Source organism: Tachypleus tridentatus, chromosome 10, assembly GCF_004210375.1.
Source record: "Tachypleus tridentatus isolate NWPU-2018 chromosome 10, ASM421037v1, whole genome shotgun sequence".
Taxonomy (NCBI): domain Eukaryota; kingdom Metazoa; phylum Arthropoda; class Merostomata; order Xiphosura; family Limulidae; genus Tachypleus; species Tachypleus tridentatus.
In genome coordinates this window covers 72,198,910-72,226,402 of record NC_134834.1, presented here as the reverse complement: position 1 = coordinate 72,226,402, position 27,493 = coordinate 72,198,910, and the positions used below count along the sequence as shown (strand labels likewise).

At 32.1% G+C, this 27,493-nt stretch overlaps 1 protein-coding gene across 10 annotated transcripts; it reads right to left on the bottom strand.

Annotated features, from left to right (window-relative positions):
- Positions 1–547: 547 nt before the first annotated feature.
- LOC143229549 (phenazine biosynthesis-like domain-containing protein) lies at positions 548–17,289 on the bottom strand. 10 transcript variants are annotated; one of them, XM_076462039.1, is made up of 10 exons: positions 16,755–17,281; positions 16,019–16,108; positions 15,601–15,700; positions 15,280–15,378; positions 14,043–14,152; positions 9,351–9,380; positions 8,349–8,437; positions 5,633–5,826; positions 5,175–5,237; positions 548–2,198 (listed from the first exon to the last, which is right to left on the bottom strand). In XM_076462039.1, the coding sequence occupies exons 2-10, from the start codon at positions 16,022–16,024 to the stop codon at positions 2,083–2,085; spliced, it is 807 nt and encodes a 268-aa protein (XP_076318154.1). In that variant the 5' UTR covers positions 16,025–16,108; positions 16,755–17,281; the 3' UTR covers positions 548–2,082. The 10 variants fall into 10 exon arrangements, 9 of the variants coding, with proteins under 9 accessions (XP_076318154.1, XP_076318152.1, XP_076318157.1 ...); XM_076462037.1 differs by having other exon boundaries at positions 17,160–17,280; XM_076462042.1 differs by having other exon boundaries at positions 15,601–15,696; positions 17,160–17,278.
- Between the last annotated feature and the right edge of the window lie 10,204 nt (positions 17,290–27,493).

The following is a 27,493-nucleotide window of genomic DNA, read 5'->3' as shown; positions in this document are numbered from 1 at the left end:
GTGAATATGCACTAAAACAGGCAGTAGAAAATTGTTGTCCTTATACACTTAGTGGTTTATAGAAGACATACAAGGAAGAGTGGTATGTTTTGTGGATAACCTTGACATTATGTAAATGTTTAGATTTTTCTTTAGGTATAATTTGATCTAAGTAACATAAAATTAAACAAACTGATCTATTATGGCAATCTTTTTATAATCTTTGATACATGCTGAATAGAAGTTCAACAGCCATCTGAACAAATACGATTTAAATATTAAACTTAGTGTCAGAGAAGTTTTCAGTAATTATAATTCTAAACGAATGTTATTTTAATTTCTTTGCTGTGAAAAATTTTATAATCTTATGAATATTAAGTTACATATTCAAATTTTTAATAAAAACAGAAGTGTTAAAAATACATTTATTACTTTTAAGTGCAATGCATAAATATTAATGCTTTTTTGTTTTCTTTATTAAACTAAATTCATACAATTTATACTTGCAATTTTTCAGGTGTACTTGAATATATAATCTAAAAAATATGTCAGTCTCGGATATTCAGAATTTTTGGAAGAGTTTTTATTAATATTTTGTTTCTATCTTTTAGAAATCTAAAATACAATTAGTTTCAGTCATGTATTAAAACTAATGATTCAACTATAACTATATAGATATTTTAAAATTAATTACTTCAAAATAGAGAAATGATATAGGTATATTTTGGTAATTCCCAAATATTTGCTTTAGAGAAGATCATTAAGGAATAGACACAATATTTTCTGTGTAAAATAGTTAAAGTAGTTTAATGAAACCAAATACATTTAACTGATAATGTTAAAGGTTCTCTCTCAATATATTTGTAAATTCATATAAACAGATATATAAAAATACCCAGTTTCACATTTGTAGCATTACAATTCTGCATATATCTATTCAGATACTACATCAATATCAAATTCCAGATAAAAATAAAAGTACTTTGGTTGCAAAACACTTAAAGTTGGATTCAAGAATGTTTCAAAAGGCCACCTAACTCCAAGTTCAATACAGTGACTTCACAAGTACACAACTGTAATTTAGAAAATTATGCTCCTCAAACTAATGCTACAGAAAATACATATTATTCCAATATAACTCACTATGAATTAAGTGACAGAATGGACTTGTATCTATTTTATCTTAAATAGCTTGGTTGTCTGCTAAATAATTCAGAAGAATATATTAACAACAATAATTTTACACTTTTTAAAAATCCTATATAAATACAAGTTTTCATGTGGTGGGTAAAAGAAAAGTAAAAATAAATGCATGTGTGAAGATGCTGTGAGTTTGAGCACTCACTTCTCGCTCTAATTTTCTTATGTGAGACTAACGAATTGGAAATTTAGACTGATAGATGGTGTATCTCCACTGCAATGTGGGTCCTACTTTTTCAATCAGCTCCAAAACCTAGGATACATTTTATAATCCCACATTGTAGCTTGTACCCTAGGATCTTAATTAAAAATATGCAGCACATTTTGTTTCATGTTAATGTGTTTTGTTTATGGCTTGAAAATTTATGATTATAATATTATATATATGTAACAGGTTTGTAAGTATAACAAAAACAATACAACTAACAAACATAAAAATAAAGTAGGTTGAAAGAATCAGACAGAGACAGATCTACAGATGGTAAGTGAATATTACCACTTCATATAAAACAAGCACTAACAGTATCAGAGAAAAAACAGCTTAAAAATAAGATTACAGAAAAGTGCTACCCAGTATTAAAAATTCAGAGTAATAATAAGGGTTATTTTCACTACATGAATTTCTTAACAAAACTACAACTAAACAAGTTGGACAAGAAGGTTGTACAATTATTATTAAATATTTTCACTTTATAGGCAGCTTGATTATCTATAAACAAAACTATTAAATTCCAACTTGTTATATTCATTTTATATAAAAAAACTTTCAAATGCATCAAACACTGAGAATCTCGTACATTGTGATACAGCATTAGTACCTCACCATCAATTGTGTAACAATATGCCTAGGTATTAAAAATTACACAATATCTGGATTTCACAATGCCTAAGTATGATCATCCTTCAGTGACAAAATAGTGTTCCTCTCAGAACAATGACAGCATCTCCCCCAATGTCCACTCTTCCATCACTTCGAATATTCAAGTACAAATCTCCTCCTCTTGCTGAGCATTGATGAGCTTGATACAAATCATATAAATAGATTTCTATGGTTTACTTTGAAATATGTGGTAACACATTAAAAATTTTAAATAATTCTGTTGATATTCATGTAGATGTTTCAAAATTATGTATTAGAGGTTTATTTTAATATAAATTAATTTGTAATTAGCTAGGTACTATGATGACATGCTGCAGAAAAAGATGCATATAACAATTTTTTGATAAATATGCACCCTTAATCCATTACAGAGGTGCAGATTCATTACATTACTCTTGACCAAAAAAAAACAGCACAGAAACAAGAATAAAAGTACTGAACTGACCTTACTACAAAAACAAATGAGTGTAAAGTTGATTTTCAAGTCTCAAATTCATCAACATATCTAGCTAACTGCTTTCCCAACTTCCTAAATTAATTACACTATGTGCTTTCCCAACTGTTTAAAGTAAGTACACAACATATATTCCTGACAACCAAAATTAGGTTGTATCTACAGAAATACTGTATAGAAGTCTAAAGAGGTTATTATTTCTATGTACAAGTCACTGGTTCGGCTACATTTGCAGTATTGTGTTCAGTCTTGGGCTACTTACCTTAAAAAAGACATTGAATTGTTGGAAAGGGTTTAAAGTAGGGCTATCAAAATTATACTTAGGATAAAGAGGTTGTCAATTTGGAGAAAATTATATATTTAAAAACAGTTGGTATGAGTAGAGAAAGCAGTATGTAGAGGAGCAAACAACTCCTCTATTAGTGCCTTTTCTACCCATACTAGTCATTTTTAAATATATAATTTTCTCTACAAGTGGGTTTTTTCATCATCATGGATTATTCATATTAGGAGAGATTAAGATCCTTAAAATTGATTTCTCTTTAAAAAAAAAATGAGTTAGAGGGAATTTGATTGAAGTATTTAAGATTGTAAAATAATTGATAATGTATTATGAATAATGTTTAGGGACAAGGAACTTTTTGGTCCATATAGGCTGTACCATAATGTAAGCCAAACTAAAAAATAAAAAAATAAAATTGAAAGCCAGCCCTTATCATTCAAATATTTATGAATATTTCTTTTAAACTCACTCAAATTTACTGCCTTCACAACATCCAAACCACCTTATTTGAAGCTTTTACCTTGCCTACAGACTTTTGAATTGTAAAATGTAACTTGATATTTTCATGTCACCCTTTATATTGTTTAAAATACTCAAGAAAGCATGTCCAATTCATACAGAATTTTTGTACTAGATGTGTTTGCCATTTTCTTGTAATACATCCACTCTTCAAAATGATTTATTTCTAGTTCTTACATCAATGTTCAAAATTGTATATTTTCCATTTTCTACATTATTTTCAAGATACCTCAAAATGTACAAGTAAGAATTAACATACAGAAATATATGTAAGTATTAAATCATAATTGAGTTTATTTAAAATATTTTTGTCTGTTAATATTCCACTAAACTGTGTGGCTGTGCTAATATGTAGGGATGATGCAAGTTTACATTACTTTTGATGGATTGATATTAGTCATCCCTAGATTTTTTTTTTTTTTTATGAAAAGTTTTTCCTCACTTGTTTGATATCAAAGGATGAAATATGCAAAGTAATCACATTTTGAACTGTACAGGTCAACTACATACTTAAAGTAGGTGAAGTTGCTTTGCAGCATTTCCTGTAAACTGAAAACAATAACATATTTTTATCTCCTTGTGTTTTCATCAATATAAAGTTAGTTTTAATATTAATTTGTCTCATGTATGCAAACAGTTGCAACCAACAGAACATTGTACAGCTAGTTAATAAATGCAAAGCAGATCCATATTTTAGTAATACTATATATACAGACAATTTGATTCTTGAGCAATTTGTATTTGAAAAAAAAAAGTAAAAAAAAGTTAATGTGTAATAAAAAAAGAAAAGTATGACAAATGTAATATACTGTCTTACAAAAGTGAAAATATTTACTAGTATTGATTTCAACATTTCCTCATCATATTCTCAATCAATCCTTTCAGTTTTCCAAAACTTTGACTATGAAGTTATTTTTCAAGGGCTCTCCAGGTCTAAAAATTAAACTTACAAATTCCAGGGTTTTCTAAAAATTTTCAGGATTCATACTGAAACCTCGATTTTTATCACTCTACAAGATTATTAACTTCTAATTCTTACATAACTCTTTAAAATTAACCACTTCTAGTTCTGAAAATACTCTTCCACATTACTCACATCTACTACTTACATCATTTCAAGATTATTCACTTATATTCTTATAAAATTATTCATTTCTAGTTCTTACAGTACTCTTCTAGATTACTCACTTCTAGTTCTTACACTATTTAAAGATTACCCATTTCTATACTTTAATCACTTGAAATTACTCATTTCTAGATCTTACAACACTTCAAGATTACCCATTCTTAGTTCTTACATTACTTCAAGATTATCCACTTCTATTTTTTTACATCACTTTTCAAGATTACTCACTTCTAGCTCTTTCATCACCTTTATGCATTATGTGTTTTTAATTTTCTCATTATTTTTTATGATGGTTTCTAGTTCTACAATCAGTTTTGAAAACAACTTTTGGCATGAGTCTTTTAGCTGTTTCTGACCCAAATGTTATAAGTTAAAGATGTGTTCCCAGTTTTCTAGTCACTTCTCAAGATAATTTATTTTAAAATCAAGTATCAACCAAAACAAACAATTTCTTTTACTGCAGTCATTCTGTTTCTGGATAATTAATATGTAGCCTATTTTGAAACACACACACATATACATGCAATATTACATATTAGCCTATAATTCCAAGTAGGACAAAGGCTTGGCTGTTTTTTATTCCACAAATACAAAAGAATCCTTCTAGCTTGGGACTTAAGTTTCACAGAATCAGGATTTTAAGTTATTCATATAATGTATCATAAAAAAGCACGTGCAATCAACAAAAGTTATATATATATATGAAAGAGGTGCAAGGATTAGTTCAACTTACCATATAAAGATGTCTTATTAAGTTCCTTAGACCAGTAGGGACCTAGTACAGTGTGAGCTGAACCTAATGCAACAAAAATATAAAATGAGAGAATGGTACATCCTAAAACACTGAAGAATGATAGAAAAGAATTTCAAATTTTCTAATACTGTACTCTTGAAGAAATGGTTATGATCAAAGTCCAATATCAATTATTACATACTTAAAAGTCTTATTTTGAAACCAAATAAAAAGATATTTTTGAATTATAAGTTGTAACATCTTTTCTGAAACTAAATATTAGTTACAAATTACATTATTAAATTCTTTATCAATATATTTGTACTTGTTTACAAGATGTTTTATTATATACATAAACTACTAAATTATTTTTCCTAATACAAATCTTATTAAATAAAATTTTTAATAGTAATGCAAGCAGCAGAAATCTAACTTAAATTAAAATTTTATTACTCAACCAGTTACAGGGTCCTCATCAATTCCATTCCAAGGTGCAAAATAACGAGAAACAAAGTCATAGGCCTTTCCATCTCGACTAGAACAGCCATTTTCAGAGAAACCACGAAGAGTAATAATAACACCTTTCACTTTTCCACTTGGTACAGCATCAACCATTAGCTTAGTTTGAGGAGTCAAATTTTCCAATTCTTTCCTAGATACAATTGTATTAGATCATTTACACAGAGTTGAAAGAAATCCACATGGTTATTTTTATCTATAGGGCTGCTGACACCCATACTATAAACTAATACAGTACTGGTGTTTTGGTGGTTTATGGCACAAAGCAACTAGACTACCTGCACCAAACATCTGATAAGAAGGTAAAATTAAAGTAAAATTATTAAAATTCATAAAAGGAAATTAAGGCAAAACAAAAGAAACTTTAATTTTTGAATTAAAAACATAAATAGCATTAAATCCAATTTTTGCATCTAGTTTACAGCAGTAAGAGAAAAACTACAGTAATACAAGTTATAAAGGACTTTCTGTAGCAAAACTGTAATCATAACTTCCCAAGATGACTAACAAGTTAGTTCAAAAATTAGCATCAGTCACCAGAAGTTGGCCTTTCCAGTCTTGATTTTGAGTTATTTGACATTATGGCCATTTTCAGAAAGTAAAGCAATAGAAGTTTTAAGACTTGTAGCAAAATTTTAATTATTATAACCCACCAGGATGACTAACAGGTAGTTCAAACAGGAGCGTTAATCACCAGAAGTTGGCCTTTCTAGTCCTGGTTTTGAGTTATTTGACATTGCGGCCATTTTCTAATTTCAAATCAAATTAGATGCACTTTGATTCTTAAAAGGGAATCACATTAAAAAAGGTCTAATTTATAAATTAAAAATCTTAAATAGCATTAAAAAGGTTAATGGCCTTTAAAAAACTAAATACATTTCTAAGGTGGATAATGTCATCACCACCAATACCAGTGTCTAACATTATGGACAAACCATGGGACAAAACATGTTTAAAATGATGCCATCGTTGAGAGTCATAACAATGGCAAGACAGTCAAATGTGGCTTATTGTGAGCTGAGTGTTACACAGACAACACACTGGTGCATCAGTCCTAGGTAAAAGAAAATGATGAGCTAAATATCTGTGACCAATGTGAAGTCTAGTTAGGACAACTTCCTCTTTCCGATCCTTACAGAAGCAAGACGGCCAAAGTCCAATATAGGGTTTTATTTGGAAAAGCTTGTTTTTACGTTGCTCACTCCAAGTTGACTGCTAACTGGCACAGAACTGAGCCTTGAATACAGGACCATAGTCAATATCAGCACTTCCACAAAAGGGATGATGTGCATTAAAGTCCCCCAGGATTAAAAAGGGAGATGGCAACTGTTTAGTGAAAGCATCAAGAGCCAATTGATCATAGGTCTCTCCAGGTGACAGGTAGAGAGAACAAACAGTGATGGTACGACACAAGGGTGTGTCAAGTGGCAAAGACAGGGTGGGAACATGCTGATCAACCAACAATGCCACCCCACCAAGTACTTGTCCACTGTTACTTCTGTACAAAGAAAACTGCCAAAAGGTGACTGGTAGAAAGCAATCAGTTCTTTGAAGTCATCCAGGTTAGAATGTAAACCTTGACAGTTCTATTGTATCAAGGTAGCCATTTTTATTTATGTGTAGGCAAATTGGGTGGAGAGCCCTTCTGTTTACTGCCACATCTCTTTTCTTTATTCTCTTTATTCGATCCAGCAAGTTTCTCTGGTCCCTTCTGAATGAAAAAGGGAGACATATGCCCTAAAGGTTTGCCTGAAAGAGAATGTAGTATAAGAAAATGACATACAGGTGTTACATATGTTGAAGATTGCTGCTCAGAATCTTCAAGACGTGGTTGTTTACCTATGGACTGTGTTTCACTATTTTATTTGGAGGATCCATAATAATAATAATAATTTTTTGATACCCACTAACCTCACCCACCATGGAGCCCTACAAAGGGACACACTACATTGCCAAACAAGGACACTGCTGCAATGTCAGGATTTTGTGAGCACTATACCCAAACACCAGCAACAGATACAATGTCCACAACACCTGTTGAGAACATCTAACACTGGTACTTGGTTGACCCAAGCGCAAGTGGACCAGCTAAATGACCCTAAAGGGACCACCCCAAAGCCACCTGTCTAGGGGAATTCAAGGCCAAAGTGGTGTGTTATGGTTGGACTCCTCAAGCACCAGGATCCTCTCCTCCCCTTCACGGGTCACCATGCACGGCAAACATGTGGGTGGATGTTTAGATCCCAGAGGTAGTAAATTAAAAGAACAGAACCTTCCCTGGGAGGTCCCATCACCATATACAGGAATCCACACCAAGGGCTGGGGTAAGGCATTATTTTGTTTATGCAAATAAATCATCAAGTAGAATTCACTTTAATAATATAGAAATTAGCTTTAGATATGAAAATCAAGAGTTAAATATGCAATTAAATGTAAGAAATAAGTTTATCTATCATTCAGTTCAATATTCCAAATTTAATTAGGTAATTGATAAGCACAAATAATCAATTATTAATTACATATATTTCAGGAATTCACTTTAGGTGAAGGCAGATTCAACCCACAGATCAATTCATATTACCTAGTTGTCAAATATACAAACATTTTCTAGTTGATCACTTTATTAATAAAGAAGCATATGCTTAATTAATTTACCTGGTTACACAATCTTTCAATCTTATGAGTAATTTTTTGGAAGTGTGCGAGTACTGCAAATCTTGGTATGGAACATTACCTATAGTTAACTGAAGAAAAATGTGGTGTTATTGTATATATCAGAAAAGAATGATAATAAAAATAATGTTATTTTTTTACCTGCAAAGGCTATACCAAAACAATGTTTAGTCCTGATGTATTAAGTTGTTAAGAATTATTGTGCTAGTTCATATACCCATTATGATCTGAAGCTTAAATACTCAGTACATACTTGGTTTACAGAGACAAATGCCATACTCACCGTAATAGCGTGTCAATACTCAAAAATATTAGGTTAACAGCAATCTTAAGTTTAATATCATGTAGACCTAATTAAGCATATTTTTATGTACAAGTGCTAACAACATTATATACAAGTACATTTGAGAAATTACTGTAACATCAGTTGTAGGAAGAAACACAATAATTACGTAAAACCTTGTTATATTTGATAATAAGTAAAATAAACTTTGCTACTGTGAAAAGGACCTCATCAATAGCATAATCCTATAATTGTACTTGAAATTATATTTCCCAAGAGATGTTGAAAATCATCAGCCTTATAATGACTTTTATGATTTTTTATTAACATTATTCATTCATACTTCTTATATTTCAAGATGTTCTTTTAGATAAAACAACTAATATCTGAATATGAACAAAATAAAATACATTTCTCAAGAACAAGTTCTTCTTAAAGAATTTCTTTATTACATTATTATTTTTCAGGCTTTGTAGGTCCATAAAGCAAGCTATTTAGTGTTAACCAAGAAAACCACTTAAAGATTTTAGTCAAAAGCAGTACACTGTATAACAAGTTATTAACTTAGCCAGTTACTTAGTTGCTACCACAACGAGTGAAACCAAACATCCTGATAGCCTTAGCTTATCAATCTCAAGTTCTGATACACACAGATAAATAAGTATTTATGTACAAGAAACAGAACACAAAAATTAGCATACCTCCAAAAGCTTTTCTATTCCATTAGGAACCTAACAGAAGAAAATAAAACCCATAAAACTTAAACATTTCTTTCTATTACAATTCATCAAACTATGTACACCAGAAAACTCAGTCTGAACTACATATTAAAAAAGTTTAGGTAGAGGATAATAATTCATATAAAAAGTTTTAACAGATCTCAAATACCAATTTTGACATGATGGCAATTAAATGTGCTTAAATTTTGGAGGTCTAGTAATAAACACATGAAATTTAAAACAGAATGACCTTGAATGAGAGTAAATAGAAGTCATTATTTTTCTTATGGAAAGGTAGTAAGTTCACAATGGTACTCTCACATTATTTATATTAGAAAAGAAACAAGATGAAAGTTAGTCTTCCTATGACAGGCTAAGAGCCATGTCATCTTGTTTCTTGACTTGCATTGAAAATTTAATTGATGACCATTATGTGAATTTATGCTTATAAATTTGATAGCAGCTTGTAGATTATAATTCATTTGAGTATTATACATTAGTTAGTTTCTTAATTTAAAAGTAAATATTAAAACTATATATATATATAAATGTACATTTTGGTGAATCACATGACATGTTGAATGCAGCACTAGTTCAAATTAGATATTTGCGATGTCAAAAAATAAAGTTTTTAGATTTGTACAAGTTAGGAACTGATAATGACAAGTCAGAATCAAACACAGTGAACTCATACTGACAAGTCAGAATCACAGTGGTCCTACTCACCTCCTGCTCAGCATACTTTATATTTATTTCTTAATGTTTTTACACTGGTTACAAAATCAATCAAATCCACAGAACATGTACAAATATTGCAATTTGATAGTAAAAATAACAGGTGGAATAAATTTATTTCTTAAAAACATATTTGACAATTATCTAAAGGTTACAAGGATTTCATATGTGGAATTTGAAACTTTTCTGATACATGTGACTGAATGTGATGAGTTGTGTAGATTCTGTCCTACCCAAAGCAGAAGAATTTATTATTATTATTAGGAGCAACTTATTTTATAAGTCAAAAACCCTGTTAGAAAAATAACTCTCTTAACTAAACCTTGATTTTTTTCAAGTCTTAAAAGATGTGTCCTTTTCTTCAGAATAGAGAAAAGAAATCAGAGACCTTTATCCTGTTGATCCTTTCTCTTCTTAAGAGATATTAACCTACCATATAAAATAACTCTTCTATTTCTGGCATCACTTTAGGAGCTCTATCTGATAAGTCAACATAATTTCTTAAAACAAGGAGACCAAATCTGTAAGCATTTTATGTGAGGTCTAGCAAGTGACTTATATAGATAGAATTACATATTTTGATATGTATTTAATATACATACATACACAAACAAAAAAGCTTTACTACTAGATACTCTGGATGAATTGTCCACCACTTGATTAATATCATTTTATTCAATAACATTATGTACAATCCAAATTATTATAATTTAAATGCATTATCTTGAGTTTAATACAATTAGAACTCATTTGATAAATATCTGTTTACTTGCCAGCCAATTGATCTGAATCATCATATAATACCTCAATGATCAGTACAAGTAGATAAACACACAAGTCTAACGAAATTAGCAGACTTTACTATTATGTCCCTGAAGCTAATATAAAAAAAACAAGCACTAACTGTTGAGACACTGTTCTAGTACCAATGGTCCAGTTTAACTGGACACCTATTAATAACTTTTTTGCATTATCTCATTCAACTATCTTACGATACAATTAACTAGTCTTTTCCCAATTCATACCAGTTATTTGTTTTACAACAGTATCGTCATTACTTGTAAACAATACACCAAAAACATCATTCCAATTGATTGATTTTGTAACTATGTAATATAGTAAAACTAAACTGAATCATTTAAAAAAATCCCTACTTATTTCACTCCAAAATGTCCCAATCAATGTATGTAAAATTAGTTTCCCATAATTTTTCTATCAGTATTCCTATCAATAATAGCTTTGATCTTATAAAATTTCTTGTTGATGAGGTGGCCTATAATAACTGCCAATTAAATCTTTCCACCCTAGAAATCCCCGACTTTTGCCTGTATACACTGCTGGCCAAAATCTTAAGACTAATGAGCATAAAGAAAAATTATGCATTTTGCATTGTTAGACTCAATCACTTACTTATGCAGAGCTTCGAAAATTCAAAATAAGAAAAGGAAAAATAAAAATAAAAACCTTTTTTAGCATTTAATAGGATAAATGTAAACACTGAAATTAGCATAAATACTAGCTGGTCAAAATTTTAATAACATACTGAAATGAAGCGTTAATTGGTAAACACGAAACAAAATTTAGTAATTTGTGTTGTCAACATTTCCCACCGACATCTCCTGCGTTACATTGGGTAAAAACATGGCAAAGCTAAAATGTTGACAGAGTTTGAATATTGCAGAATTGTCGAGCAGCTAAAGCCAGGTCTCTCTCAACATGCCATTGCTGGTGAGATTGGGTATAGTAAAACTGCTGTGGCAAATTTCTTGAAAGACCCTGAGGGATACAGAATGAAAATTTCCAATGGTCAGCACAAGAAAATTTTGCCGGCTTTGAGCAGGAGGATTTGACGGGTTGTCAGGCAAGACATCAGCTAATCATCAAACCAGATTAAGGCCATTACGGATGCAGAATGCAGCCCAAGAACAATAAGACAGCATCTACGAGAGAAAGGCTTTAAAAACCATAAACATCTTCAAAGGCCACACCTCCTTCCACACCACAAAACAGCTCGGTTAAACTTTCCTGAGATGCACCAAACATGGGACATAGAAAAATGGAAGAAGGTTTTGTTCTCTGATGAGAAAAATATTAACCTGGATGGTCTAGATGGCTTCCAACGTTACTGGCACGATAAGGATATCCCACGGGAGACATTTTCTATACGACACAGTGGAGAAGGTTCCATCACAATCTGGAGTGCTTCCTTCCATGGAACAATGGAGCTTCAGGTTATACAGGGGCGTCAAACAGCAGCTGGCTACACTGGCATGTCGGAAAGAGCATCCTTATTGACTGAAGGCCCTCGCTTCTGTGGAAATGACTGGATCTTTCAACAGGACAATGCTGCAATCCACAATGCCTGCAGGACAAAGGACTTTTTCATGATGAATAATGTGATTATTTTGGACCATCCAGCGTGTTTGCCCAAACTGAACCCCATTCAAAATGGTTGGGAGTGGATGGCAAGGCAAGTCTATAGAAATGGACATCAATTCCAAACAGTGGATGATCTTTGTGAAGCTATCTTCACCACTTGGAATAACATTCCAGCCAGCCTTCTGCAAACGCTTATACTGACCATGCCAAAGCGAATGTTTGAAGTTATTCACAATGACGGCCGTCAAACTCACTACTGAGACCTCTTGCTGGGCATTTCCTACCCTGTTTAGGGCTTCTTTTTTTGTATGGTCTTAAATTTTTGACCAGCTAGTATTTAGGATAATTTCATAGTGTTCACATTTTCCCTATTAAATGCTTAAAAGTTTTTTATTTTTATTTTCCCTCTTCTTATTTCCATCTTTCAAAGCTCTACTCAAATAAGTGGTCGAGTCTAACAATGCAAAATGCATATTTTTTCTGTATGAACGTTCATTGGCCTTAAGATTTTGGCCAGCAGTGTATATTCAATGACTCAACTACCCTTTCTTGTTTATTCAGTAATAACAGACTGCAGTTCATCCCTTATTTACTTCCTCTTTTAAAACCTTTAATGCTACTGAAAGCTTATAACCTGTAAGTCAAAATAATTATTATTACCAATTTTCTCCTAATCTCATGAAGTATCAGTAACTCCAAATATATCATATTTTTACATTTCAACTACTGCACTGAACTCATTTTCTTTGTTCTTAATAGTCCTAACATTTGAATAACAGTAAAAAATCAAGCTTATTTTTAAATCCAGTATATTTATATTCAAACATTGGCAACTTATCTTTAAACTATTTATGTTCTAACTCTTCTTTGTTCAATCTTCACTGTAGTATAGCTGTCTTATCCATTTGTTTATCCCCAGGTTCTCAAACCACAATGCAAGTTTAATTTTTTTCAACAAATACTTTTACAACTACTCCAAACATCTTAATACCTAGCCAATTAAAGTAAAATCCATTTCTAGCATGTAATTCACCAATACCTTGAACCTTATCCTACATGTACAATCACCCATCTGATTAATTATATCCTGACAATCTTTCTTTTAATCCTTTGATAATCTGTAAGCTAATTAACTCCCATATCTACCCTGAGTGAGCACTCTCAAGAGTACTACACATCTATCTTCATCCCTAAACCACTGAAGGAGATCTTTATACTTTTTAGAAACTCTTTTGATTTACCAATTCAAACATCATCTACCCCCACATGCACTAAAAAAGACAAACATTGAGTTTTGTAAGGTTAGTAATTTTATTGAAACTCACATAAATGTTGGCACTCAGATGGAGTTCCTAAGAGTATTCTTTTTAATGAAACGTTTTCTTAAGATAAACTTCTGTACAATATCAAGTTGAGAGTGGTAAATATTTCCATATATAGTCAATATAGGAGAAGATACAAGCAATATGCATACATAAATATTTGATAAACAAGTTAATAATGAGAAAAGCAAAGTATTTTAGGTTAACACTATAAAATATTTGTAGAGTTAGAACTAACCATTGGTTCTGGAGAATTCAAAGGAAGGTCTATAACCACTTTCTCTTCTTGTCTGGAAGCATAAAGTGTTCCACTGAGAGTCTCAAAAGCTAAAACATCTGACTTGTTTCCTAAAAAGGTTAATACATCCATAATTACAGTTCAATCTACATTAGTGTTTTGATATAAATAATTAAGAAAATAGCTACAAATGTAGTCACAATATGCTACAGAAACAAGACAAATTCTGTTTTCTATCAATGTAATTTCATAACTGTACAATCATCCAATAGTCAGACACCATGCTAAGCCTTCATAGCGTTAAAAAGCATTAAAACAAATATAAAACAAATTATAATCACAAGCATTTATAAAAAATGTATCCATTAAAACCACTTAAATTTATGAATTTTGTTTTTCTTTATTTCTAATCAGATGCTTGTATTCATCAGACATTGCTCAGTCATGAGAATAAACAACTATGAGCTTTTTTTTTTTTTAATATTGTGCAAAGCTACATGAGGGCTATCTGCACTATGAGTTTAGAAAAAATTTAAAACAAAAATCTAATGACCTTTGTTCCTATATTTTAAATTAAAAAATTTCAAAATCATACTAGTCATTTGCACAATTTTGTCAAACATATTCAAGTCATAATTACCAAAATTATCAAGTTGATAAGTTTTGGTTATCAACTTCTTAAAAGGAAAAGCTACCTGATGTAGCTCATTTGGTAACTGAAAAGCCAATACTAAGTAAAAATCTAACTACACCACTAAATGTAAAATTCATAAAAGAAGCTTAAAAAATTCCTTATTTATCAAATATTCAGTATCTCTTTGTATACAGACCAAACTTAAACCAGTTTTGGAACACTCATCCATACTAAAATTACTATAATACAGTAGCTGTAACAGTGTTTTGCAGCTTCTATTATATTATGTTTTACCTATTACAAACATGTTGGATAAGGTCCATGGTAACTGTATTTTTATACACATACATATATAGACACACACACAAGAATTAAAACCTCTTATAAAAATTGCAGTAAACTCACACACGCTATGACCACCAATCTGTTTAAGGCCAATTTACATTATCCTAGCATTGTTATAGTGGAGTATCACCTACTATGATTTAAGAAATTACAATAAACAAATTTGTTATCATACTCACAAAAGACTAAGTGTGAATATTTCTAATAACAGCAATAGATGTATTAATTTTAAATAGAATATGAAAGAAAGATGCATACCACAACATTTAAAAAGTACAGCAGCTGATGCTAATGTTGCATGTCCACACAAAGGGACCTCATTTGTTGGAGTGAACCATTGCAATAGAAATTTTGATGCTAAAATAAAAGATATAAATGAACAAATAAGGAAGTCATTTTTGGCATATGTTTATGAAAAACGTTATTTATATCTCAAAATGCATTTCAACACCTTTTAAATAATTAGTGTTAAAAGGTAATCAAATATCACTTTCATTCCATATAACTTCTCGATCTTTACTTCACATCCTGATCTTTATAAGGTAAAGTATAAAAAGATGATAGGATCTGTGAAACTACCTGTTTTAAATTCATCACTTGATGCCAGTTTTAAAACAAATGCAGTTTCTGACAAATTCATTTCTGTGGCAATTTTTTGTTTAACATCATCTGGAACTGACTATGAAAATAACAAACACAAAATTTGTTGTATCCACATAGATATTTTTTCTCAAGAACAATAAACAGAAATGCTAAAAATACCAGCCACAGTTCTGATTTCTTACTCAGTTTTTAATTCATGCAAAAAGAAAATCATATAAAAATAATATCCTTCATTATTTAAATGTTAAACACTCAACAGTCTTAAAGATCTTTCTTAAAAAGGAAAAATACAACATTCTTAATAAAAACGATAACATTAAATAGACATTTGAAATGTAAATAAAATGCTGAGGTAATGAATAAGTGATTATTTTCTACAAAATTTTTCTTTTACTTGCATAATATAGAACTTATTTTCTGGAGTAAAAATTTCATTAAAGGATTTTTCTTTTTGAAGTCCTTTGGATCACTGCTCAGGTTCCAACTAAATCATAAGAGGAAATACAAGGTTAGAATACTCTGAAACTTCAATCAACATTTCCTATTTCTATTGAGTGGAGGTACAGCCATCTCTTCCAGATGATTAACATTTGAAAGTAGCTTTTTATTAGATATGCCAAAGTAGCTGATTGCTATTAGCATTAGCAATAAATATTATGACAAAGTTAACTTATCAGATCATGTATGCTTTAGTTGTTGGTAATATTGCTCTAAAAATTATATTAAAATCAGCCAACATGTTTCAGCAGTTAAGAAGTTTCTATTCCATGTAAAATGACACCAACAATCATGTCTTGAGCTAATATTTTAAAAAGAATTTTAATGTATTTTAACTGAAAATAATGTATTTTTAGAACTGAATACTTCTGAATTACTAATTGTTCAAATAAACATTATAAAATTTGTGATATCAATTTAACAAATGTTTAAAATATACATGTGTGAGGTTTGTTCGTGTATTAATATTTGCAAAATGTCTTTAATTGTAAATAGGTATTTTATGTAATGTTGAAATATTTTAACTACATATGTAGTTAATTAGTACAGCTAATTAACTTTTAACAGTAACATACAATATTTTAAATAATTTTCTTTTTTACATTAGCAGTGATTTTGCTTCTTCTACTTACAGTTACACAGATCAGCATTTTCAGTCCGTAAATTTACGACTGTCCCATCACGGATTAATTACTAGTAGTGACTAGTGTTACAACCAGTCAAGAGCACTATTATCTATTTATATGAATTTTGAAAATGCTATAATTTTAGTAAATAGTGCATTACAAACATATCCCCCAATAACAGAAGTTAACACTGAAATGAGGTTGAAGCATCTGTATATGGCTAAAGCAGAAACAATTTCAACATTTTAGTCTCACCTTAACTGCAACATTATATCTCTATCAGAGTACTAGTACTACAATTAGTAATATAGAACACAAATTACTTAATTGAAGAAAAGAAAATAAGTTTAACGTGTCATAAAGTTTACAGCTAAACTCTGTAACTGGATGTTAAAAGTATATATATATTACATCATTATTTTCAATCAAACAAACAGCAGCAGGGTTTCCTTTAAACGGAATCGTTGTAAACGCATCCACTGTAAACAATTTTAACCCACCCTCCATATTTCAAGCACACGATTACTACCAACTAGGGAAATAAGTTTTATTAAACAAAGGGGTCATTAAAAATTAATTTTATAGTAATATAATTTTTATATATTTTTGTTGTATGAATTTAATATAATCATACAATAGCATTAAATACCAATGATTTTGGCAGGAGTATGATCAGTAGTATTTTCGTGATGAAGTTAAATTATTGGGTATTTCTAGCTGCGTTAAGGATATCAAAGCTTGCATTATAGAATAATTTAAATCGATTTGTGATATGGAGTAACACTTAACAAAACTAACGTCAACTCATTCTCTTCTTAGTTGCTGTTACTTTTAGTATGTTGGTAAAGTTACTGAGAAAGAAATGACAACTAGCACGAGTTCATATGTTCAACATTGCGAATAATGACATAATGTTACAGCCAGCTTTTTGAAAATTGGCAGTATTATGTCCTGAAATTAAGAAAATGGACTTCGGTACGTTGTGGTGGGGTACATGAACAATGCCAAGATCATAGATATTAACAAACAATATTATATAAATAGAAGTTTTATCAGTCATAGTGTAAGAGCAAGAAGCCACATACGTTGTTGATCACATCAATGACGAAACATAAAAATATAATATATGCCATACAGAACCATTATCAGGCAGGTTGTTTATGTGTTTATTTACCAATTTCATTAAAAAATTCTTACTATGCTATGTCAACAGTAATATAAAAGATACAGTAATGTAAGTGACAGAAATTAGAAAAGTTTGAAGAGTTTACAATTAATGTCTGTTTCTGGCTTCTAAAAGTATGTATATATTGGATCATTATTTTCCATCAAACAAACAGGAGCAAGATAGCACGTGAAAAGAACCACTGTAAATATGTCCGCAGTAAAAACACTTAACCTCATCGTCCACGATTTCCATGATTCAACCAAATGATTGCCAATCCGAAAAAGTTCCATTAAATGAGGAAAAAGGTTATTTAAATGTTAATTTTGTTATAATAAAGTGCACATTAAATCAATTCAGAACTGTTCGTTAAGTTGGACCAGTATAGCAGTTTCGTGTCAGCAGTGGTCAAAACTCAATTTTTGTTAAGAGTTACATAAATACCAGAGTAAGTAAAGTTTTGGAAAATCTTATAGTCCTTTCAGTAAGATAGCTAAGAGTCCACTTCGTTAAAGTGAACGTAAGAAACTCTTCGGACAATGTTATATGAGTGCATTTGTTTTTCTTCTAAACAACGTGTTGTTTGTTAACAATATATACTAAAGAAAAAAACTAAGTGCAAGCTCACCTTTTTATTTTAATTATTCTGTGAGTACATAGAACTTTCTTATAACAACGTGGTTTAAACAGAACACTTCTTTTTATTATTAATACTAGAGTCTTTCCTAGACAAATTAAAGTATAATATTACTGTTTCGAAAAATTAAAATATTGTACTACTTGTCATATATCATAATTACTTGTCTTATAAATGAGTTTGGAGAGAGGCTACTATGCATTTAATGTCGTTTGGTATGGTAACATCTGATGTAATCTGTTTGCGTCTAATGTCGTTTGGTAACATTTGATGTGAACTTTATGCGCCTAAAGTTGTTTGTAATATTTGACGTAAACTATATGCTTGTTTCTTTGTTTGTTTGTTTTTTGTATTTCGCACAAAGCTACTCGAGGACTAACTGCGCTAGCTGTCCCTAATTTAGCAGTGTAAGACTAGAGGGAAGGCAACTAGTCATTACCACCCACTGCCAACTCTTAGGCTACTCTTGTACCAACGAATAGTGGGATTGACCGTCACATTATAACGTCCCCACGGCTGAAAGGGCGAGCATGTTTAGTGCGATTGGGATTCGAACCCGCGACCCTCGGATTACGAGTCGAACGCCTTAACACACTTGGCCATGCCGGGCCTTGTTTCTTTGACTTATATGCAATGCTACACGAAAGCTATCTGCGCTAGCCAGCCCTAATTTAGTAGTGTAAGAGTAGAGGGAAGGCAGATAGTTATCATCATCCACCGCCAACTCTTGAGCTACTATTTTACTAACGACTAGTGGGATTAAGCACTACATGATAACGTCCCCATGGCTAAAAGAGCGTGTACATTTGGTGAAATGGAGATTCAAATTCGCGACCTGATAATACCAGACAAGAGTGTAGTGATATCTGATTGCATATCAGTCAAACAACAAGAAACAGAATATTGGAAAATGGCAAGAATCTGTGAATATAAAACTAGTTTGGCGAGATTACGGCAGTTTAATACTATGATTAAGTGCTGCTGAGCACGTGCTGTGTTATGAGATTTTTGATTGGCTGATTACATCTGGTTGTGATTGGGGAAACATGAGGTTCATACATGGTAATGCAATTGATTTATTTTAATTCAGTCAAACTTTTAATATAGATAAAAACCCATTCAGCAAAATGACCAAAAAAAAGAACCTTGAAATAGTAGTATAACTAGTAGTAAAACAAATATCTTTCAGGGAGTATTTATTGAAGTAATTATCTCTTTACAAATCATTAGTTAAGTCCTACTTTGAGTGTTGTGGACAACTTTATTCTCTCTCTATCTGACTTATCGGAAAAGGGTTTAAGTGAATGTTACTGGGACATTTCAGTGATGGAAGGATTGTCTCATGAGAATACTTGTAAGAAATTCTTTTTTCTACACTAATTTATTGTTTAAGTGCAAGGCTACACAGTAGGTTATCTCAACGCTGTCCATGGATAATCCAAACTGGATTTTTGTACTGTAAGTTCATGAACTTATCACTGACAAATCGAGGGATACTAAACTAAAAATAATAAAATAGTTATTTGAGCTTTTACAAATAAAACAAAGACAAATATTTGTCTTTAAAACATTGGACATAGATTCTTACAAGCAACACAGAACTTCAAATTCCACAATATAACATTGATACCAGAAGTCAGGAAATAAAATCATAAATAAAAACCTAACTTCGGAAATTAATCACAAAAAATTCTTTTGGTAATACAATACTAACAAACTTTCTGCTAATTATAAATCACAGCATTTCTATCTGAGTTTCAGTTTCAAACAATAATTAATATACAGGGTATCCCAAAAACATGTATGCACACTTTGAATGATTATAACTCACTCAAACTTTCTTTTTTTGCAGGTGCAACTGATTCAAAATAATGGCAGAAGCAAGACTAAGCTTTGAGGAAAGGAAAATTATCTTAAAGTGTTACTGGAAGTGTGAGAACGTAGCTGAAGAGCAAAGACGGTTTAGAAGGGAGTTTCAAACAGATCCACCAACGAGATTCACCATTACTTGCATCAGAGATAAGTTTTAAACAAATGGAACTGTTCAAGACTTCCATAAAGGCATTATGGAAGACCGCGGTTGTCCACCAGTCCCACACGAGAAGCAGAGCTGTTGGAAAGTCTCCACCGATCTCTAAGAAAATCTGTTCGGCAAACAGCCTGTGAGATAGGAATCGCAAAATCAAGCATCTATCGCATGTTGAAGCGCATTCAATGGAAAAGTTTTACTTTAGCATTAGTTCACGCTCTCTCTGACAGGAGAGTTGAATTTTGTGAGTGGTGCCTGTCAAAGTCTGCACAGCATGCACAGTTTGCAAACAAGATTGTATGGAGTGATGAGGCCACATTTAAGTTAAATGGCTCAGTTAATCGCCACAATTGCACCTACTGGGCACCTCAGAACCCGCATGTTACAGTTGAACACAACGTAAACTTACAAGAGGTTACAGTGTGGTGTGGATTATCAGCGTTGAGCGTAATTGCACCATTCTTTTTCGGAAACACAGTCACTGGTCTCGTTTATCTGAACTTGCTGAAAGAATCTGTCATGCTACGCATTCGAGAGCAATTGGTAGATGAGGAGTTTTATTTCCTGCAAGATGGAGCACCTCCCAACTACCATCGTAATGTGAGGGCCTATCTTGATGAAAATTTGCCGAACAGATGAATTGGGCGAAGAGGTAGCACTGAATTTCCCCCACGTTCACTTTGGTTTTATGGGGATACGTCAAATATAAGGTTTATCGCACAAAACCTGCAACAATCAATGAGCTAAGAGCATCAATTGAAAGAGAATGCACCCAAATACCAAATGAAATGATTAGTCAAGTTTGTAATTCCATTTGTCCGCGTTATCAGCAGTACCTGGATCAGAACGGTCATCAGTTCGAACACCTGCGATAACTCAAAAGATTCTAACTTGTCTTCTTAAACCTGGATTATAAAACCTAGATTTTTCTTAATTAACGTTGCATTTGTAATCATTCAAAGTGTGTATACATTTCTGAGACACCCTGCATTTTCTAGAGAGTGTATATCAGGTGAGTCTTCAATTCTGTTTTATTTTATTACACTTTTATTTGTAACCAGACGATGAAATTGCAATTGACTGTAGTGTCTACTTGAAGACGAAAAGAGGAAGACTTTAGAAATATCGTCTTCTATACTTATGTTGATATAAGAGGCAGTTGCTACCAATTGAACTTAGTTTAATCATGAATACTCTTCTTAAAGAATTTATTAAAGAATCAATGAGAATATTTCAATGATCTGTGACAACACTGAGGTATGTCTTCACATGTAACTGATACATCTTATCTTTATATGCGTTCAAGTTCTGAGTGTTGTAACAGATTTACCGCTGTACATTTATTTTAATACCCACGTTTGTTTCAGCATAGTTTTTAAGCATATGACGCATATTGATTGATGTGTATTCTGCAAGTTCCGCCTGTTCTTTAAATTTGTAGAGTATTCTCGGAAGTAAGAATAAACAATATTTGCTTTATGAAAATGCTAGCTTGTTTTCGAACAATATTGAAGATTTTCTTTGATAGATTGTATAGGCAGAGTTTTCATGATGAAACTTTGTAGAATGGACAACAACTGCCTGTTGTGGAGACACAAGTGTAGAAGACGAAAGGCGGAAGATTTTCGAAACGTCATCCTTTATGCGGTCCATTCTACAAAGTTTAATCAATATTGAAGGTTCGTATAAAAGCAGATAGCGGAGAGACAATAATTGAATATTGTTTTGGTCACTACAGTCAGTTTGCTACAAGTCTCGGAAGCGATAATTCTGATAAATGTCTATTAAACAGAAAGCTACAGAATTTGATGAAGAAAACTGTAGATTTCGAACATTACAAACCGTTTAACTTCAGTGAATTAATTTTGGACATTAGTATTTCTACAAATAATACTTCTTTGGTATCAGAAGAATAATTATGGATGAACGTTAATAGTTGTTTTAGGACTAGACAGTCTCAAAGTTGATATTTTAAGTAACAGTAAAGGTAAACAGAAGGTCTTACATTTATGATATTTTGTTGTAGGATGTTTGTTTGTTTGTTTTTGAATTTCGTGCAAAGCTACTCGCGGGCTATCTGCGCTAGCTGTCCCTAATTTAACAGAGTAAGACTAGAGGGAAGGCAACTAGTCATCCCCACCCACCGCCAACCCTTGGGCTACTCTTTTACCAACGAAAAGTGGGAGTGACCGTAACATTATAACGCCCCAACGGCTGAAAGGGCGGGCATGTTTGGTGCGACCGGTATTCGAACCCGCGACTCTCAGATTGCGAGTCGAACGCCTTAACATATTTGGCCATGCTGGGCCTGTAGGATGATAAAAATAAATAACACTATGTAATAAAATTTTTACTTTTTCTTGTTCCTGGGCATAAAGCGTTATTTCCCAATTGCTTATACCTAAAGTAAATGAAAAAGACTTATGTTTCTCTTCAAACTTTGCTTTTGCGACCTGAGTAATCAAATATTCAAATTTACCCATTCTCCAGAATATTCCAGGTAGATTCATTGGTGATTAGCTGATAGAAATTTTTTTCGAGCTTACAATAATTTTCTAAGATGTTGTAGAACTTACGAAAACTATCAAGAACCTTTTAGAAATTTCTAGAACTTTCCACAGTAATATATATACAGGGGCTCACCGCTCACCACTTCAGTTTAGTTCTAGCTGCCTAAGTAAACACATAGGCCTATCTATCTGATTTTATCAGAGACGGCATCAAGAAGCTGCAAGCATTCTCCAGACGCATTCTGCTATGTATGTGGACAATTTATCAAGACAAAAGCGAAAGAGTACTCTGTGACAGCATCTGCTAAAATGTGTAACGCCTATAAGGCATATTTCGGCATGCCTGTCAGGGATCAAGATAAACTCTGGGTACCTCATTTTACCTGCGAGCACTGCAAAAAAAAACCAACAAAACTCTAGAAGGTAAGACGGACAATCTTTGCTTGCTTGAATAGTAATATTTTAATTATATAAATTTTAGACCTTTTAAAATTTAAATATCTTTTAATTCATTAATTTTTTTAATTTCCATTAGTATAGAAAAAATATCACATATAAAATATTTTGCATTAACATCTTACACATTAGTTGTAGATAAAATAAATTTATTCTTCATAATAACACCGCAGCGTGCTGTAACAGGAAGCACTGCCACAACGGACCTAGTTCTCTGTGGGGAGGTACAATGTCAAGTGTGAGCCACTAGTGGACCTCCAGAAAGTGTTGTTCCCATCATTGCACATAAAATTGGGTCTTATGAAACAATTTGTCACAGCTCTTGATAAGGAGTCTGTTGCCTTCGAGTACCTTCGAGACTTCTTCCCTAAGGTCAAAGCTGGTGTCTTTATTAGACCACAAATAAAGAAGATCCTGAGTGCACATAATTACCCAAGAAGCTCAGTAGGAAGGAAAAAGCTTGGAGCAGCTTTGTCACAGTGGTTTGAGGGTTCTTGGGCAATCAGAAGGTCGAAAATTATGTGGAACCGGTTGAGGCTTTGGTGAAGAAATGCGGCAAAATGGACAGCAGGATGTCTCTGAAAGTTCATATCCTTGTCGTTTATCTTGGTAAATTCAAGGAGAACATGGGAGCATATTCAGAGAAGCAAGGCGAATGATTCCACCAAGATATACTGGATTTTGAACGCAGCTACGATGGAGTGTATAACAAAAACATAATGGGAGACTATATTTGGGGGCTGATACGTGAAAGTTATTTATATTATACTCACAAATCTCGAAAAACTACTCACTTCTTAACATTTTTGTATAACTTTAATATAAATACATGTAAATCTTGATTTATATGTTGTTTTATTCAGATCTTATGTAAATGAAAATGTATAAATTTGCCCGTTTTTACATAGAAAATAGGTTAATTTCTAAATTTCATTATCCAGATCACAAAAGCAAAGTTTGAAGGGAATAATGACCATTTTCTGTACTTTTACAACATCAGCAATTAAGAAATAACACATACTATCCAGGAACAAAATTTGTGTTACATGGTGTTATTGGTTATGATAAGAGTCCGAAAGACATTGTCTGAAAGAAGGTGTGAACAGTTCAGAAATGTATTCCATACTTTCAGAAGATTTATGTATGGAAGGAAGTTTGGAGGTGTGTTTGCCAGTGATAAATCACTAATAGTCTCAAAGTTTATACAATTTTAAGTTCAAGGGAATGTTCTTTAAAAATAGATGGATAAACAATACGTCATTCATTTAATATGTTTATTTGTAATAAATTATATTAGTACATATATTAAAATATGCAAAATAATAGTTTTAAAATAACTAAATGCAGAAATTAAAGATGTAATCGTATTCAGAATTATTATAATACTGTCACAGTATGCTCGTTTTGAATTTCGCGCAAAGCTACACGAGATCTATCTGTGCTAGCCGTCCCTAATTTAGCAGTTTAAGACTGGAGGGAAAGAAGCTAGTGATTACCACCCACAGCCAACTTTTGGGTTACTTTTGTGAATAACCGTCACTTTATAACGCCCCCACACCTGAAAGATGAGTATGTTTGGTGTGACGGGGATAAAATAATAGGTGCTTGTGTGTTTTCTTATAACAAAGCTACATCAGGCTATCTGCTGAGCTCACCGAGGGGAATCAAACCCCTGATTTTAGCGTTGTAAATTCGTAGACTTGCTGCTGTACCAGCGGGGGGCAAATAATAAGTAAATATAAACGTTGATCATACGTGTAACAATAACGTCCACTCTTCTAAACTACATGTAAGATAAAACTATAAAGATATCATATGTAAAATTAAATGTTTTGCCAAGTTGTAACATAAAGTCAAACTAAATGTTATTTGTTATGTTGTTTTATACTATTATATGTAAAGGACCACCCACTTCTGTAAAACATGAGATAAAACTATAAAGATATCATATGTAAAATTAAATGTTTTGCCAAGTTGTAACATAAAGTCAAACTAAATGTTATTTGTTATGTTGTTTTATACTATTATATGTAAAGGACCACCCACTTCTGTAAAACATGAGATAAAACTATAAAGATATCATATGTAAAATTAAATGTTTTGCCAAGTTGTAACATAAAGTCAAACTAAATGTTATTTGTTATGTTGTTTTATACTATTATATGTAAAGGACCACCCACTTCTGTAAAACATGAGATAAAACTGTGAAGGTATCATATGTAAAATTAAATGTTTTGTCTTGTATATTAATTAAGTGCTGAAAATATTTATATTATCACTGATTTATAATTAAAGTGTCAAGAATTAAGTTTTAATTAGTACATGATTTTGCCCCTTTAAGACAGTTTAAGTATAACCGATCAGTCAGGAAATGTATAACTAATAAATTATAAGAAGCATCCTTTTCAGGACAACTTACATATAACTGGTTATGAAACATATAGAACTAATGAATTAGTGTTTTAAGTCAATTGAATTAAATATAGTCATATTGAAACATATTGATCAAGTATATGCTGGTCCAGAAACACGTTCTCTGTTTTTTATAGAACCATTATTGTAGAAGCCTGTCGGTATCAAACTATAATTTCAATCCTCTCTAAGTTAGTTGCGCCAACTTGCAACAATGTAGGACTACCAAGATTGGGGGCTGTGTGGCTTTTTAGCAAGTGCTTGAGACTTGTAGTTGAAACGTTGTGAATTGGAATATGAGTCCCAGTTGAAATTGTAGGTTTAAGCATGAGGTAACAAAGAACTGAGGAAGAAAGATTAAAATGCTCTTATATTCTACGTATTTGTCAATACAAAACAATGTTCCAGTATTCAGACATAACACTTTGAAAAATGTCTGTGCCATTTTAACCATTTGAATTATTTGTTACGTCTTTACTGCTTAATTATTTTTCGAAACTTTAAATAAAACCTATACTCAATTACCTGCCTCAGTGGCGTCAAAAGACTTCTGCAAATAAATGTTTACAGTGCGCATGTGTGGCAGGTCGGAAAGCAAGCAAAATGAATTCCGATATTCAAAATTTTCTCCCGTAAATATTCTGTACAATCGCAGGGTATTAGTTAGTGAAAAAGCAAAAATAACCTTTATACGTAAATATTTATTTTGTGATGTGTGTGAATATAAAAAAAATTAAACGGTTTGTTTGCTATTAAGCGCCAAGTTTTACTGTTACTGACTATTTACTAGGTACCCGTGCAGGAATCAAACCCTTAATTTTAAGGTTTAAGTCCGCATTAACACCCAGTTTATCAGACAGAGCTGGTGAACCATAAGATAAAATCTGTAAATCAACGTTTGTTTTATTATTCTATTTTTATGCTTGTACATCGATTAAGTTTTTCCAAAGGAAATAAAGGGTTATAAATACCATTATTGCTGGCCTGGCATGGCATGCTGGTTAGCAATCGACTTGCAATCTGCAGGTCTGGTTCGAATTTCTGTCACATCGAAAATGCTCGTCTTTTCAAGCGTGGGAATGTTATATTGTAAAGTTAGTTGGAAAAACAGTAATGGTGGATGGTGTTGACAAGCTGCGTCCCCAGTAGTCTATGACTACTAAATTAGGGACGACTAGAGCATATAGCTCTCGTGTAGCTTTGCACAAAATTCAAGGCAAATCAATCTAATTCATTAATATTATCCTATAGTTAAGAAAAGTTATACTTTCATGACTATAGTTTGATTTTTTGTATGTTTGTTCTGAATTTCGCGCAAGGCTACACAAGGGCTATCTGCGCTAGCTGTCTCTAATTTTGCGGTCTAAGACTAGAAGGAGGCAGCTAGTCGTCACCACCCACCGCCAACTCTTGAACTACTCTTTTACCAACGAATAGTGGGATTGACTGTCACATTATAACGCCCCCTCGGCTGAAAGGGCGAGCATGTTTGGTGCGACGGGGATTCGAACCCGCGACCCTCAGATTACGAGTTGA